The sequence below is a fragment of the Natator depressus genome, chromosome 2, assembly GCF_965152275.1.
Source record: "Natator depressus isolate rNatDep1 chromosome 2, rNatDep2.hap1, whole genome shotgun sequence".
NCBI lineage: Eukaryota > Metazoa > Chordata > Testudines > Cheloniidae > Natator > Natator depressus.
Genome location: NC_134235.1, coordinates 205,500,234 through 205,518,474, shown reverse-complemented (window position 1 = coordinate 205,518,474; position 18,241 = coordinate 205,500,234). Strand labels below are relative to the sequence as shown.

At 40.0% G+C, this 18,241-nt stretch overlaps 1 protein-coding gene across 1 annotated transcript in view; it reads left to right on the top strand.

Annotated features, from left to right (window-relative positions):
• DNAH11 (dynein axonemal heavy chain 11) overlaps window positions 1-18,241 on the top strand; it is a 276,304-nt gene that overhangs the window by 205,739 nt on the left and 52,324 nt on the right. Inside the window, 2 exon segments of the mRNA XM_074945797.1 lie at window positions 4,142-4,276; window positions 15,398-15,571. Of these exon segments, the coding sequence (XP_074801898.1) occupies window positions 4,142-4,276; window positions 15,398-15,571 (309 nt within the window).

Below are 18,241 nucleotides of genomic sequence, written 5' to 3'. Positions count from 1 at the left end.
GGCTCACAGCCCATCCGTCACTGCTCTGCCAGACCTGTTGGGTGGCAGCATGGATGTGGCAATTTCTCATGGATCCACAGACCGAGGTTCTGGCTCCCCAGATTCTCACAGTATGGTGGTTACAGGGTGAGCTGGGCTTTAGACCCCTTTTTAGTTCCTGTCAAGTGCACCTCTTTGGTGACAGGTTTCGCTACTGTCACCTCTTTCTGGGTAGAACCATGCAGTCCTACCACTCTGAGTGGATCTCTGGGCTGCAGCTCCTCTGTTTGCCAACTGTGATAACAGGACAGACCCAGCTGTGTTTGGCACCTGTAAGCCATCTTCCTCCAGGAGCCTGTAACCAGCAGCTGATTAAAAAGCTGATTTAAAACCAGAAGCTGACTCAAGAGCTTCTTCTAAGCCAGTGGTTTTCAACCTGTGGTCCGCGAAACCCTGAGAGTCAACAGACTATGTCTAAGATTTCCAAAGGGGTCTGTACCTCCATTCAAAATTTTTAATGGGTCTGCAAATGAAAAAAGATTGAAAACCACTGTTCTAAACAAAGCATTTATTTATTTATTCACCCAAAGGTTCATAACAAGCAGAGCGCACAGGGATAAAACTACAGAAGGTCTATATGCCTGTGCTATATCTAAACTTTATTTTTTATTTCCTTGCAAGTTTTGGGTAAGTTCTGTTCAGCCCAGACCCCTGCTCCAGGTTTGGGGGAGAAAGCCCCTTCAGCATTCTCTTTTGGCAACTGCTCACTAGAGCTGGTTAAGACTTGGAATTTCTGTTTTGTGGGAAATTTTGACATTTCAAAGTTTTTTGTTTTCATTCCATGTCAGAATGAAAACAAATATTCTTGAAATTTCCCATCAAATGAAAATTCTGAAAACTTTTGTTATGGAAAAATTGTTTTGGAAAATTTTTGGAATTTTTATATTTCATATCTTTTTTCTTTTTCTTTTTGTATTCCTTCATGACATGTCATATTATGCAGTGCTACTACTGATGTCATAATATAATAGTTGAAAATTTCTATTGTTTTTATTTTATTACTAAAATCATTAAGAGCATCCGCTATTTAGTACTAATTGAAACATTATAATGTCTTTTCTAGATAGTCTCCCCTCTTTGTGTTGTATTGAAACAGTTTAACACAGTGTTGCTTCCTTGGGCCATTGTGTCTTTAATGGTTTAGTGCCACTTTGATCCGAGGCTTGGGAAAAATTAACCTGGTCTGACTGGAACCAGGCAGGTGGGCATTCCCCAATAAATAGCTCCTGCATTGTTTCCATGAGGACCCTTTGTATTCTCACTAGTGGGGTACCTTATCTTTGTTATTGTTTTGCTTCCTATTTGTTCCCCCCAACAGTCTCCTTTGATTGGACTCTATGCAGTCAGGCAGGATAATATCAAGCAGGTAAACTGAGATACATATTTCAGAGTAACAGCCGTGTTAGTCTGTATTCGTAAAAAGAAAAAAGAAAAGGAGTACTTGTGGCACCTTAGAGACTAACCAGTTTATTTGAGCATGAGCTTTCGTGAGCTACAGCTCACTTCATCGGATCCGATGAAGTGAGCTGTAGCTCACGAAAGCTCATGCTCAAATAAACTGGTTAGTCTCTAAGGTGCCACAAGTACTCCTTTTCCTTTTTTCTTTTTTTGAGATACATATGGTATTCATAAAAGATAATACAGATATCTCCATCATTCTCCACAGTTATGAAAGTAAAACTTTTTTAGCTTTGTATGTTAGACTCTTCTTACTATTTGCAACATTCAAGACTCACTCAGTCCATTAAATCTGGTAGGATCACAGTTAACATTCCATCTTTTTCAAGTGTCCCTTTGGAAGCCCTCAGAGGATTTTGTCACACAAAATGGGTCATCTTTAACTTTCAGGTTTAAAATCATCATCATAAACACCTCTATAAGCAAAATAGAAATCTTGTGGGTAATGAGGGAGCCAATACAAATCACCTTTACATATCAAGATCTAACCTGGCATTCCAGCTGTTCCCTTCTTTCCAACATTTTATTGCTCTCATTGTACTGTTTGAATTCTTTGAAATTTTCCTGATTGTCTGTTTTCATTCCCATGGATTTGCCTATCCAAACTACTGATCTTGGTAATTATAGTCTAAAACATTTCTTCCCAGGAAATCATTCTGTTGTGGAACTGTGTACTCTTTGCTTCTTGGTAGCTCTTCTCTTAGTACCTCTGAGATGGAGTTATTTTTGTGCAAGGCAGAAGTTAGCTAAGCAGTTTCTGAAACTGCCTTGGGACAGCAAAATGGCTTCAGAAGACCTCTCTGCAACTACTTTCTTTCAAAAGTCTTTTTTATTGTGTTCTTGCAGTGCCTCACCTGGATGTTCATGTGCAAAAATGAGACTTTCCAACTGGTTACCTTTTTGTTAAATCTTACATGACGACATGTCTGTCACTCAAGCATCTGACTTTGGTGCCATCTTTCTTTCATGTTTCTTCACTCATTTATTTTTTATTTTTTTGCTGTGCTAGGAAGCATTAATTTCCCTTTGGAAGTATAAGGGGGAGGATGCCTGGGCGATGGAGAAACTAAATCTATGATCAATACATTGGACTTTTTTGTCTACCTTCTATTAATGATTGTTAAAGGTGACCTGTGAAGGGAGGCGAATGTGTGTGTCCTTGTTTGATTTTTTGTCATAAACAAGGCTACGATTTAGTCACGGGTATTTTTAGTATAAGTCATGGACAGGTCACGGGCAATAAACAAAAAGTCACAGCCAGTGACCTGTCCATGACTAAGAATACCCCAAGCTAAATCTTAGGTGCTGGAGGAAGGAAGGCGCTCCAGCAGATGCTGCTGTTCTGTGGGAGGTTGGGAGTGGGGGTGCTCTGGCCATTGCTGCTGCTCCAGGGGGCAGCAGCCCAGGGCACCATTGCTGCTCCTCCTACAGGGGGAGGCGGCCCGGGGCACCGCTGCTGCTCCCAGACCGCTGTTCCACAGCAGCTCCCGGGACCAGCTGCCTGAGCCACCCAAGCAGCGGCCCGTGTGGCTGGCCCCAGGGTCACCCTAGCTGCTTGGGCAGCCCTGGGGTCAGCCGCTGCAGCAGTGGATGTCACGGAGGTCCTGGAAAGTCACAGAATCTGTGACCTTCGTGAAAGACTCACAGCCTTAGTCATAAACAGAAGGTGGCTTTTAATTTTTGGTTGTAGAAGTAGGGGAAATGTAGGGTCTTTCCTAGCTTTTTGGTCTTGTTGGAAACTTTCAAGGATTATTGAGAGCTTTCTTAAGCTTTAATGGAAGAGTTGGGCTGACTAATCTTTAATAATAATAATTAATAAAACAAATTCTCCGTGTTTCTCAGATGTTTCAGTTAAAGAGGGATGAATAGAAATAATTTTAAACATTCTTGTCTAAAAATCCTTTCCCCACCTTTCAGTCTCTTGTGATACTACTGGTTCTTCAGTTAACCATAGAATCTTCCAGGTTAGAAGAGACCTAGGATTCTCATGTATAACAATGAGCAGAGAGGAAGAATCACGATGGTCTTTTGGTTAAAGCCCTGGACTGGACTTGAGATCTGTATTCCCTTCCTGTATCCACTACAGACTTCCTGTGTGACATGGGGCAAGTCACTTGATGTCCTTGTGCCCTGATGTCCTTCTGTAAAATGGGGATGATTACAATTTCTGTCCGTCATCTTTTTGCTGTCTGTTTACATTGTAAGCTCTTTGGAGCAGGGATTATTTCTTGCTATGTGTTTTGTACGGTGTCCAGTACAATGGGGTCCCAATCTTGGTTGGGACCTTTAGGCCTTACCATAATACTCATCCTCGTCATATTAAAGCAGAAACCTGATTCCTTTTAAAACAAAGTAACTTCAGACTTTCCCCACCTATCCCTGTGGTCCAGTGTACTCTTCATTATGTCTGTCAAAGTATGCTTAATAAGAAACTCTGGAATTTGTGCGTGTGTGTGTGTGTGTGTGTGTGCGCGCAGCACACAAAATCTGCCAGGAGCTCCATAGGCATATAGGAAGACACAGTTCCTGCTTTAAAGACTTCACATCCTTCAGAATGAACGTCGTTATATACATGTAAACTATTTATTAAAGTAGAGAAAAAATGGCTGAGGTTACAAAACCCGTATCTGACTCTGTTGTGCAGGATCTGGATAGCAATCTGTGCAGACTCACGGCATCATTTGAAAAAGCAATAGCAGAAAAAGTCCAATGTCAAGAAGATGTGAACCGAACCAACAAAACAATTGAGCTGGCTAACAGACTTGTCAAGGGACTTCAGGCAAGTAGATTTTTTTCTTAATGCTGTTTCCAAAATTAATAATTAAAAATTTGGAATATTTTAATTATTAATTTTGAAAACTATTTTGATTACATTAAAAAATTCTAGAGCATAAGATATTAAATTCCCAGGTAAATCACTTCAGTAAAAAAACAAGCAAGCAAACACAACCTAATAGGCAAGGTAAGGTAATAGGCAACCAAAGTCTGAGAATACTATCAGAGGTGTCATGCATTTTTTTAAAAATCACATGCCCCTCACTAGGTTATGTTTGCATGGCCCACAGAGAAAAGTCTCCATAACTAAGTCACCACATTTGTACACAACTGTGAACACATTATGACAGCATGGGCAGCCTCTGGTTAATGAGCAGAGAGACTGAACAATCCTCTAGGTCAGGATTGAGTCATATCGCATCCGCCCACATTGCACTTAGTCTGTAAGTAAGTAGAATACACTAGTTGGATTTTATATATAGATAGATAGATAGATATAGATATATATATATAGCTGTTGCAAAACTATTCATATTTAATAGGAACTAAATGCATTTTTATTAAAAAACATAGTATAATTTTCAATGTAGCCATTATCTTTATGTGTAGACAAATATCATCATAGTAAAACAGATGCCTGTTTAATGGTCAGTTTCTATATAGCCATTCAAGTAAGACATAGTGTTGCTATAAGGCTTCTCTAATTACTCACACAGATAATGCTGTCTTGACACAATATGTGGAATTTATTACACATCCTTTCTTGGTAAATTAGTATTAACAATAATAAAATAATAAATACATGGAAGATGGTTATACCACTTATATTCCTATGTTCTTCCAGTGTATTTTTAAAAGATTTTTTTAAATATAGTAAAGTTCAGTTTAGGGCTGTCGATTAATTGCAGTTAACTCACACGATTAACTCAAAAAAATTAATCATGATTAATTGCAGTTTTAATCGCACTGTTAAACAATAGAATACCAATTGAAATTTATTAAATATTTTGAATGTTTTTCTACATTTTCATATATATTGTATTCTGTGTTGTAATTGAAATCAAAGTGTTTATTATTTTTATTACAAATATTTGCACTACAAGAATGAATAACAAAAGAAATAGTATTTTTCAATTCACCTCATACAAGTACTGTAGTGCAATCTCTTTGTTATGAAAGTGCAACTTACAAATGTAGATTTCTTTTTTGTGACATAACAGCGCTCAAAACCAAAACAATGTAAAACTTCAGCGCCTACAAGTCCACTCAGTCCTACTTCTTGTTCAGCAAATCGCTAAGACAAACAAGTTTGTTTACATTTACAGGAGAAAATGCTGCCCGCTTCTTATTTTACAATGTGACCTGAAAGTGAGAACAGACGTTTGCATGGCACTTTTGTAGCTGGCATTGCAAGGTACTTACATGCCATATATGCTAAACATTCAGATGCCCCTTCATGCTTTGGCTACCATTCCAGCGGACATGCTTCCATGCTGATGATGCTTGTTAAAAAAAAAAATAATGCATTAATTAAATTTGTCACTGAACTCCTTGGGGGAGAACTGTATGTCCCCTGCTGTTGTACCTGCATTCTGCCCTATATTTCATGTTATAGCAGTCTCAGATGGTGACCCAGTACATGTTGTTCATTTTAAGAACACTTTCAGGCTGCAGATATGACAAAACACAAAGAAGGTACCAATGTGCGATTTCTAAAGATAGCTACAGCACTAAACCCAAGGTTTAAGAATCTGAAGTGCCTTCCAAAATCTGAGAGGAACGAGGTGTGGAGAATGCTTTCAGATGTCTTAAAAGAGCAATACTCTGATGTGGAAACTACAGAACCCGAACCATCAAAAAAGAAAATCAACCTTCTGCTGGTGGCATCTGATTCAGAAAATGAAAGTGAACATGCATCGGTCCACACTGCTTTAGATGGTTATCAAGAATAACCCATCATCAGCATGGACGCATGTCCCCTGGAACGGTGGTTGAACCATGAAGGGACACATGAATCTTTAGCACATCTGGCACATAAATATCTTGTGATGCCAGCTCCAACAGTGCCATGAGAATGCCTGTTCTCACTTTCAGGTGACATTGTAAACAAGAAGAGGGCAGCATTATCTCCTGCAAGTGTAAACAAACTTGTTTGTGTGAGCAATTGGCTGAACAAGAAGTAGCACTGAGTGGACTTGCAGGTGCTAAAATTTTACATTGTTTTATTTTTGAATGCAGGGTTTTTGGTACATAATTCTACATTTGTAAGTTCAACTTCCATGATAAAGAGATTGCACTACAATACTTGTATTAGGTGAATCGAAAAATACTATTTTTTTACAGTGCAAATACTTGTAATTAAAAATACATATAAAGTGAGCACTGTACACTTTGTATTCTGTGTTGTAACTGAAATCAATATATTTGAAAATGTAGAAAACATCCAAATATTTTAAATAAATGATATTCTATTATTGTTTAACAGTGTGATTAATCACACCATTATTCGCGATTAATTTTTTTAATTGCTTGACAGTCCTAGTTCAGTTACATTTCATAAAGTCTTTGTTTACGTATCTTGCAAGAACACAACTCACTTATTTTCCAAGGAATGCCTCCATTTCTGCAGACAACGTGGGTGAGGTAATATCTTTTATTGGACCAACTTCTATAGGTGAGAGAAACATGCTTTCAAAGTCACCTGAAGAAGAGCTCTGTGTAAGCTTAAAAGCATGTTTCTCTTACCAATAGAAGTTGGTCCAATAAAAGATATTACCTCACCCGCCTTGTCTCTCTAGTATTCTGGGCTACAAAACACTGCATTTCTGCAGTCAGGCAGTGAAGACTGCGGTCAAGGAGATTTAAGTCAGTTTGAAAAGCAGAATGGGAGCGCTTTAATTTACTGAAACCATCTGATGCGATTAAAACAAACCAGTTTTTGTCATCTAGTTAATTTTAATTTGCATGTTGTCAGACACTTAAAGAAGAAAAAAATTACTCTGTTTGTTACAGCACAGTGAAATCACTGGTGTATTTTCTTATTAGCTGGGATTGAACAGTTTTTTAGTTGGAGCAAGACAAACCTCAAATTCTCAACACTAGCCAGATGTTGCAAGTACTCACTACCACGTGTAATCCTACTGCGTTCTCAATGGGTCTATGCCCGGTGGTAATCACTAAGACTTGGTTTTAAGGGTTTATTTCAAATGTGAAAAAAAATTCTTTCCAAAGACTGAGAGTTTTCTTTAGTGGTAGTATTGTGTAAGATAAGAGAAAATATTTTAAAGGATTCATTCAAAATGTCATCTTTTCCTCTGAGAATAAATTCTTTTTGACTAGAACAGGAGACAGTTAACTTCTGGAAAGCATCAAGACTGATGATTTTGTCTATATAGCATTGACCTGGAAGCTCAGCCATTCAGACTAATAAATCAGGCAATTTATATTTAATCATTAACTAACTCCCAAGCTGAACAGCTGTTCAAAATTAGAAATGGGTCACCCCGGCCAGGATGACATTACAGGCAATCTATAATGCATTAGAATAAAATTATAGTGATTTTTAACTGTCTGGAAATTTATTACACTCCGTGTTCCAACTCTTAAACCCTTGTTAGCCAATGTCACTAGTGATTTATGGTTCTTGGGTAGTATGGTAAAATTACTGAAGATTTAAATAGACTATCATTCTATGTTTAGTAAATCTTCAAATTTCAAAGCTATTTTGGAAGATGAGGTGGGTGCACTTTGTTTATGACTTACCAACCAGTGACAACAAGGAAGGAGAATGGATAAATCTAAAAGCCCTCTTGTACATTAATGGATTTATTGTCTGGTTGACTTAAGTTAATGATTTAAGGAAGAATCTAATAGGGTCTAAAAAAAGTACTGGATATCTAAAATACTTCAAAATGAAGGTGCTTGATTACAGAAGTAATTGTTAGTGCTTTAAACAAAAACAGTCCTTACTCTCACCATTTGTTGGACATCTCTTATGCATGAGAACACATTTAAAATTAAGCACCATCACACGTATCAAGTTGCATTTCATGAGTTTGCACCGGGAGGCTTAAATGCTCACACAATTAAGAATTGTGGTTTGGGTAAAGATACTTCTGTTATCTTTGTGGATAATTGGGATGCACATTGTTACTCCTGAGGGCATTCTGTGCACAATAGTTTAAAATTCTACAAATTGTATTTGTCAAATAAATGTGGAGGCTCCAGCATGGCATTGGGGAGCGCAGGCCACTGGCTGCCCAGAGGTGGGAGATCACTGTGCAGATCCCCTCTCCCGCTAAGGGACACAGACTAAGCAGTGAGGCTGCACACAACCCTGACACAGCGCAAGGACTGGGACTGCCCCAGAAACACCCCAGGGCCCTTCTCCTCTGTACCAGGTGCACCAGGTGTGGGCAGGCAGGCTCAGCAAGGCAGTATCCAAGTGTGAAGGGGCTTAGTGTGAGGAGATCCAGGTGTGGGTTGAGAGGGTTATGTGTGGGGCAATCTGGGTACAAGCGGCTCAGTGGGGGATCCAGGTGCAGGAGGGATCTGGATGCACAGGGGCTTGTTAGGGGGTTCCGGGTGCAACTGTAATGGGAGTCTGCTGTGGGGGCCAGGTGAAGGTGGTTGGGGCTAAGCAGAAGGGGTCTGGGGGTGGGGGGGGGGTTCCAGATGCTGGGGGAGTGGGGCTCAGTGAGGTGGGGATCTAGGTGCATCTGGTTGGGGCTTGGTGGAGTGGGGATCCGGGTGTGGGTGGCTTGTCAGGTGATCCAAGTGCAGGGGGAGTGGGGCTCATCGGGGGTTCCGAATGCGGGGGTGAGGCTCGGCAGGAGGGTCTGGATATGAGGGGGTCTGGATCCATGGGGATTGGGTGGATGGGGGAACAGCTCCCTGTACAGGGATCCCTCCCCTGCATCTGAGGAGTGATGGGCACAGGTAATTGGGGGTGGGGGACTTTGCAGAGCTTCCTGCAGCTGGGGGAGAAATCTAGGGGTGAGTCTGATGCTGTGCAAGGAAGAGGAAGTCTCATCCTCCCCAGCCCAGACGGAGCTAGCAGCTGAGCCCGGCGCAGTATAGGAGCCACCAGCCAGGTCCTCCCCATTCGTGTCCCCTGTCCCACAGCGATTTACCTCTCTGCCGGCTGTCCTGGGCACCCAAAAATACTGCTGGGGAGGGTCACATGACTGCTCTTGTGGCTTTCCTTTGCTTCCCCATCAGAAAGTCATTTTTCTACAGGGAAGTAAAAAAAATCTGCAGGGGGTATAATTTCTGTGCATGTGCAGTGGCACAGAATTCCTCCAGGAGCAGGACACATGTTAAAGCAGAGGTTTTGGAATTTGTCTTTTTGGGAGTCTTGTTCATACACAGTGAAATGATTAATTTGAAATATGTTACTTTTCTGTAGTGTGACTATCACTGTCGCTTGTGTTGATCACACCATGAAAGGGACTGAAAAACTAGAAAACGACATGTATTGTGTATTTTTTCTAGTTTTCTTCAGTCAACAAAATTAAATTTTATGTTGGAGGCGGTGGGGAGAGCCCTTATCAAGTTGTGCTTCCCTGCAATGTGCTTCCCTGCACTCATGCTGGCAACTGCTGCATGGGGTCTGTTTGCTCATTGTGGGATAATCTTTTGAGGTCTCCTGGATATCTGCTAAAAGAAAAGGAGTACTTGTGGCACCTTAGAGATTAACCAATTTATTTGAGCATAAGCTTTCGTGAGCTACAGCTCACTTCATCGGATGCCTTTCATGCAGGTAAACATGTTTCAGAATAACATATGGCCACCTCACTAGTGCCACTGATATTCCTGAGAGAGGCAGAAATATTCCTATGAATGTATTTGTACAGATATTTCAGATCTACAAAAAAGTACATAAATGTATAGCAGTGTCTAATATTTTACAGGATATATCTTTGTCATTCAGAATTCTGCCACAATGAAATACATGTATTTACCTCCATCTCTATATGTTGAAAATATTCTTTAATTTTCCATATTAATATCCTTAATCATAATATACAAAAGTAGTTACTGAACATCTTTCAGAATTTAGGCCAAATCTATGCTTTCAGTAACCTTTGGGACCCGATGCTGCTGCCAGTTCCCTCAATGGGAATTCCATACACAGAACAGTATCAGGGACAGCATGCCAAATGCTTTAAAATACATTTTTATAATGTGTTATACATTTTGATTGGAAAGCAGATAGAGCCAATTTTTAAAATCTATTTTAAAAAATATTTATTTTGATGTATTTAAAGTGCCTATTCCAGTGGCTCTAGATGCTTTAACAGCATTTAAATACACAAAAAACTGTCTGCATAAGCCACTTAGGGTAAAATAACAATTGCCTATACTTCTCCTAATAATAACCCCCCGACACTAACTGCACAAGATCTCTCCAAAACATCCCAAAATGTGGGACTGAAAAAAAGATGTGCTTTGCAGAAATCCAGACGCTGCAAAAATAAGAACATGGAGTAGAGCAAGATCCGAAGTCAAAGAACCTCTTATTGTGAATGCCCTACCACCAGCCCTTCTCCTTTACAAACCATTAAGTTGTTAGTGTGAGTACTTCAGCTGATTGCATCTTTGGTGGTATCCCATGAGGAGAAAGTCAGTCTCTTAGCTAGTCATGTTTAAAATATTCAGATTTTTCCCCTAGCTATTCCTTTCAAGTATCTGGCCCTCATTATAATGTTTTCCAACAAATACAGTGAAGTTGGAGAAAAAGAGTTTATGATCCCAAATCATTCAGTAAAATCTCCATGACTCATGATGGGTGAGTCAAGCAAGACAAAATAAGTATGAAACTTCTTTAACCAAAACTTGAACAAAAATTGTTGTTTTTGTTGAGGGTCAAACAGTTGACTTTTTCCCCTTATTATTCTTCATTTCTGGCCAGAAGCAATGAAATACCACATGAAACCTTATTATCAGAGTATACGTGGCCCAACCAGAAGCAAAAATTACTGGAAATGTGGTGAAAGAGAGAGACAAAAAAACCAAGCAAGCATATTTTTTCAATAATTCCATCCTAATGTTGCAGACTCACAAGTTGCCAATAGCCACAAAAAAGTATGAGAGAGACAAGGTGGGTGAGATAATATTTATTAGACCAACTTCTGCTGGTGGAGGGGACAAGTTTTTGAGCTTCACAGAGCTCTTCCTGAGGTCTGGAGAAGGTAACCAGGGTGTCGTAGCTAAATACAAAGTGGGGCAGATTGTTAAGCATAAAGGGCTCACATGTTCTAAGAGAACACTTATAAATGAAGTGGGCACTTAACCCCTCTGCAGTCGTGGGATGATGGAGGGTTAATAGGCAGTGGAGTGTGTTACAAATTGTTGTAATGATAAAACCAGTGATGGTTAAGTCCATGATTTTTAGTGTCCAGCAGAGTTAGGAATGTAAGTGTCCAGGCACATCTTTTGAAGGTGTTGTGCAGGTTTCCTTTGAGGACAAGGACTGATAGGTCATATATGGAGTGAAATATACTCTGTGAAAAGTTGTCACCCACAGGTAAGAGTGTTTTTGTCTTTTATCATTTGTGTGAGTTCACTGTTAACCTCCCTCAGAACGCCATTCTTGTCACCATGGATGTCACCTTCCTATACACCAACATCCCTCGCCATGACATTAAATGTCTACAAGACAATGAATAACACTCTGATATCCATTGCAAACACATCACCAAACTCATCCATTTCACCCTCACCTACAACAACTCTACATTTAACAACAAACACTTTGCTTAAAACATGGGAACAGCAAAGAGTACCAGGATAAATCTCCAGTATGCCAGCCTCTTCATGGGCCACCTCAAGGAAGAATTTTTTTAAAATGCAATGTGAAATGTATGGTATACCTGAGATACACTGATGATATTTTCATCTTCTGGACAGATGACCTAAATTCCCTCAGAGATTTCCACCACAACTTCAGCAACCACCACCCATCCATCAAATTCTCTCTAGAGCATTCCCTCACTGTCATGTTCCTGGACACCACAATCCACCTCAAAAATAGAACCCAACAGACAGCTATATACAAGAAACCCATGGATCACCAAGCTTATCTCTACAGTAGGCATCCCATCAAGAAATCTGTTATCTACAGCCAGGATCACAGATGTCACAGAATATGCTCCAAAGAAAATTTCCAGAATACACATGTTAACACTCTTAAAACTGCCTTCACCAGATAAGGACACTCCACCACAAAAGTAGATTGCATTATGGAATGGGCCACCCAAATACCTCGAGAGAAACTGCTTCAACACAGTTTAAAAAAAACAACAAACCACTGTCCACACACCCCAAGTTGTCATGTACCACTCAAAGCATACAGAATTCCATCCATTAAATACAATCCATACTCAATGGGGACCGCATACTGAAAAAGATCTTTTCCAAGCCTCCTTTTCTGGCCTTCAAACACAACCCACCAACCTTGCCAAACTCATTATCAGAAGCAAGGTCCCCTCAGACCAGGACACACAAACCCAAAACAGCACCAGACCCTTCCAGAACAACAGATGCAAAACCTGCAGCCATATCTGGACTCATAGACTCATAGATATTAAGGTCAGAAGGGACCATTATGATCATGTAGTCTGACTTCCTGCACAATGCAGGCCACAGAATCTCACCCACCCACTCCTGCAATAAACACTTCACCTATGTTTGAGCTATTGAAGTCCTCAAATCATGGTTTAAAGACTTCAAGGTGCAGAGAATCCTCCAGCAAGTGACCCCGTGCCCCATGCTACAGAGGAATGCGAAAAACCCCCAGGGCCTCTTCAATCTGTCCTGGAGGAAAATTCCTTCCAGACCCCAAATATGGCGATCAGCTGAACCCTGAGCATGTGGGCAAGATTCACCAGCCAGATACCCAGGAAAGAATTCTCTATAGTAACTCAGATCCCACCCCATCTAACATCCCATCACAGGCCATTGGGCCTATTTACCATGAATAGTTAAAGATCAATTAATTGCCAAAATCATGTTATCCCATCATACCATCTCCTCCATAAACTTATCGAGTTTAATCTTGAAGCCAGATAGGTGTTTTGCCTCCACTGTTATATCATCTCCCACAACACACCTTTCAAGATCCATGGGTCCTACACATTCCTATCCCAGCATGGGATTTACCTCATCTAGGGCATCAAATGCCCCAACAACTATGTGGGTGAAACCAGACTATCCCTATACTCTCGAATTAATTCTCACAAAAAATGATAAAAGACAAAAGCACCCTATGGCGTGTGAGTGAACACTGTTCACAAAATGATCATTCCATATCTGACTTCTCAGTCCTTTTCCTGAAAGGAAACCGGTGCAACACCTTCAAGAGATGTGCCTGAGAACTTAAATTCATAACTCTGTTAGACACTAAAAATCATGGACATAACAGAGACCCTGGTTTTATGGGTCATTGCAACAATTTGTAACACACTTTGCTACCTATTAATCCTCTTTCCTCCTATGACTGCAGAGGTGTTAAGTGCCCACTTCATTTATAAGTGGTCTGTTAGAACATGTGAACCCTTTATGCTTAACAATCTGTACCGCCTTGTATTTAGCTGTGATATTCTGGTTACTGTCTCTAGACCTGAGGAGGAGCTCTGTGAAACTCAAGAGCTTGTCCCCTCCACCAAGAGAAATTGGTCTAATAAAAGCTTTTACCTCACCCACCTTGTCTCTTTAATATCCTGGGATCAACACGGCTATAACAAAATTGAAAACAAAAAATATGGATTGTTATTTTGAACCAAACCTCTAAATCTTTGAAGTTCATCCTGTGATGGGTTCGATCACAGAAACCCCCTTGGGACTGTCACCTGAGGTGCTGAGACTACCTCTGAGCCCTTTTTCTCTGCCAGTGTGGGCCTCTAGAACCCTGCCTTGTTGAGCCAGACACACCAGTCTGCTCCAACACAGACCAAGGGTCTGAACCACGCACCCCAAAGCTGCAGACTTAACTCAAAACAGCTTAAGAAGTGCTCCTGTATCCAGCACCCAGACACCCAGCTCCCAATGGGATCCAAACCCCAAATGAATCCGTTTTACTCTGTATAAGCTTATACAGGGTAAACTCATAAATTGTCCGCCCTCAAAGCACTGATTAGAGAGAGATGCACAGCTATTTGCTCCCCCAGATATTACTTACTTACTCTGGGCTAATTAATAAGCAAAAGTGATTTTATTAAGTGTAAAAAGTAGGATTTAAGTGCTTTCAAGTAATAACAGACAGAACAAAGTAAGTTACCGAGCAAAATAAAACAAAACATGCAAGTCTAAACTTAATACATTAAGAAACTGATTACAGATAAAATCTCACCCTCAGAGATGTTCCAATAAGCTTCTTTCACAGACTGGACTCCTTCCTAGTCTGAGCCCAATCCTTTCCCCTGGTACAGTTCTTGGTAGCCCTAGTTCAGGTGATAACTAGGGGATTTCTTATGACTGGAACGCCCTTTGTTCTGTTCCACCCCCTTTTATAGCTTTGGCATAAGGTGGGAATCTTTTGTCTCTCTGGGTCCCCACCCCTCCTTCTAAATGGAAAAGCACCCAGTTTAAGATGGATTCCAGTACCAGCTGACATGGTCACTGTCCTGTGAGACCCCAAGCCTTCATCCTTCCTGGCCTGACGCACAGGAAGGCTTGCAAATAAACAGAACCATTTACAACCAATTGTCCTAGTTGATGGGAGTCATCAAGATTCCAAACCAGCATTAATGGCCCACACTTTGTATAATTACAGTAGGACCTCAGAGTTATATTTCATATTTCTAGTTTCAGGTACAAGAATGATACATTTATACAAATAGGATGACCACACTCAGTAGATTATAAGCTTTGTAATGATACCATACAAGAGACCTTTTGCATGAAGCATATTCCAGTTACATTATATTCACTCTCATTAGCATATTTTCACAAAATCATATGGAGTCACACATCCATCACTGATATTGTGCATTTCCTTACACCAAATTATTGTGCTTCTATACATTTTTAAGTTATTTTGAGGTTGACTCTTCTCCCAACTCTGAGTTTAAAGAGGCAGTTAATAATATATCTGTCCATGAAATGTTATAATTTTGTACTTTAGGCTGAAAAAATTCGTTGGAGACAGTCTATTAAACGTTTTGAAGCTCAAGAAAAGACACTGTGTGGTGATGTCCTGTTAATGGCGGCTTTTGTGTCCTACGTTGGATCTTTTACAAAACAATATCGTCAGGAACTGGTGGAACATATGTGGATTCCTTTCCTTAAATCACAAAAGGTAAAACTTATTGTACAAAATGGTGGCCCATACTGGAAGCTCAGGTCCATTAGCTTCTCTGTAGTTCAGAATGTAAAAGTACAATTCTGCTTTTAAAAGTTGACTATAAAATGTCTTTGTGGAGCTCAGTGTTTGTCTTTCAATGGCTTTGTATTGGATTTTCTCAGAGTACAAGTAAAATATTGTTTTCTCTAACTGTAAGGCTTGCAAACTCTACTTCGAGTCTGAATGCCAAGTGAGTTTCTTTCCCTTTTACACATCTTCATTCTGTAGGCCAAATTATGTCCTCCACTACTCCAGTGCAATAGCATTTGTTGTTGATAGGGATGTGTAAAGATCAAATTCCATTTAACTTTCAGATTCCAGGAGAATTTTGAAATGGCTTTCATTATATTGATTATTGCAACATCCTCCTCTCTGACCTCCCGAACACACCCATCAATTCAAAATGCAGCCACTAAACTAATTTCTCTTGCCTGTTGATTTTATCATGTAACACTATAACATGACATGTACTATGTAACTTCTTTGAATCCATCTATTGGCTTTCCATTCAATATATCAAATTTAAGCTTCTTGTCACCAATTTCAAAACTCAGTCACTCTGCCCACTCCCTTGTGAAGTTTTGTGTTACCTTCCCCCCGCAACCCTTCTGCTCTGTGAGTGAATGCTCCCAACCTCTGTGTATTTCGTAATCTACTCGTACAGTCCTCATCACTGTAACATTTCAGCACCTCCCAATTATTACTGTATTTTATCCTCAAAACAGCCCTGGGAAGAAAGGAAGTATTATCGTCCCTATTTTCAAATGGGGAGCTGACGCAAAAGGGTTGGTTAACTGGTGTGCCCAAGGCCACACGAGAAGTATGTGGCTAAACTGAATTTAGTCCAGGTCTCCTGAGTTCACCAAGTCCAGTGCTGTATCAACTGGACCATCCTTCTTCCCTCATCCATTTGTTTGTCAGATTCTCACACAATCACCTCTGTGACCAATATGACCTTCCTGATCTTTTCTGCAGGACCCATTTCTGCCTTGCAGCCTTTAGGTAACTTCTATGTAAATTACCTATTGTTATTCCTTGCCCCCCGACTCTCCGTACTTCTTAGTCTTTAGACTGTATGCTCCCTGGAGAAGGGACTACCCTTAACTCTTAGCACATTGTGATCACTATCTTAAATTAATAATAATAATTTCTCTAATACACTCTCTAAATACTGGTATTGCTAGTCAAATCAGCTCTTTTACTGAGTGGCAATTGCCAAGATTGATTGTCTCAGTTTTGACATGTTCCCCATGCAGAGAGAGAAATGTGGTTAATTACTTGTTTTAAAAACACCACGTGCTAGCTAAAAGCTCTTCTTTATGAAAAGTAGAAGCTACAGTGATGCAGTCTTAGTTTTGTACAGGTTTGGGACACTAGATAAAGTTACATATTAAAATAATACCTTGCTTTGTAAGAACAAACCACCATCACCACCACAATGCTATGTCTGCTTCCAAACAAATTTATTTCAATGCTTGAAACTGACTATACTATTTGTCATGTTTTACTTCATGAAATGGATGGCTGTGTGATTAGAATCAGGGTTTAGGCAATGTTAAAGAAATACATCCCTTGACATAGTTCAGTAATAGTCTTACCCAACAACAAAATTGTTGCCACAGCAACTAAACTGGAGATTATCTAATCTATCTCATTTAAATTGGGGAATAAAAATAACCTAGAGAATTATAGTCAGTTTAACTTTGGTACCCAGAAAGATAATGGAGCAAATAACCAATCAATTTGTAAACACCTAGAAGATAATAAAGTGATAAGTAACATTCAACATGTATTTATCAAGAACAAATCATGTCAAACCAACCTAATATTCTTCTTTGACAGGGTAACAAACCTTGTGGTTAGGGGGAAGCAGCAGATGTGATATATCTCGACTTTAGTAAAGCTTTTGATACTCTCTCACATGACCCTCTCATAAACAAACTAGGGAAATATAGCCTAGACAAACCTACTGCAAGGTGGATGCACAACAGGTTGGAAAACTGTACTCAGAGAGTAGTTATGAAGGGTTCACAGTCAAGTTGGAAGGGCATATCAAGTGGGGTACTGCATGAATCTGTCCTGAGTCTGGTTCTATTCAGTGTCTGCAACAATGATTTGGATAATGGCATAGCGAGTATACTTATAAAGTGTTTGGATGATACTAAGCGGGGAGGGGTTACAAGCTCTTTGGAGGGCAGGATTAGTATTCAAAAACTTGACAAACTGGAGAAATGGTTTGAAGTAAATAGGTTGAAATTCAGTAAGGAGAAATGCAAAGTACTACACTTAGGAAGGAATAATCAAATTGCACAAATAAAAAATGGGAAATGACTGCCTGGGAAGGAGTACTGCAGAAAAGGATTTGGGGGTTACAGTGGATCATAAACTGAATCTCAGTCAACAGTGTAACACTGTTGCAAAAAAAAGTGAACATCATTCTGGGGTACTGTGTCCAGTTCTGGGGAAGATGTGTACAAATTGGAGACAGTCCAGAGGAGAGCAACAAACATCATTAAAGATCGAGAAAACATGTCCTGTGAAGGAAAGATTGGGGGGGGGAAGGGTTTGTTTTGTCTGGAGAAGAGAAGACTGAAGGGGGACAGAACAGTCTTCAAGTATGTGAAA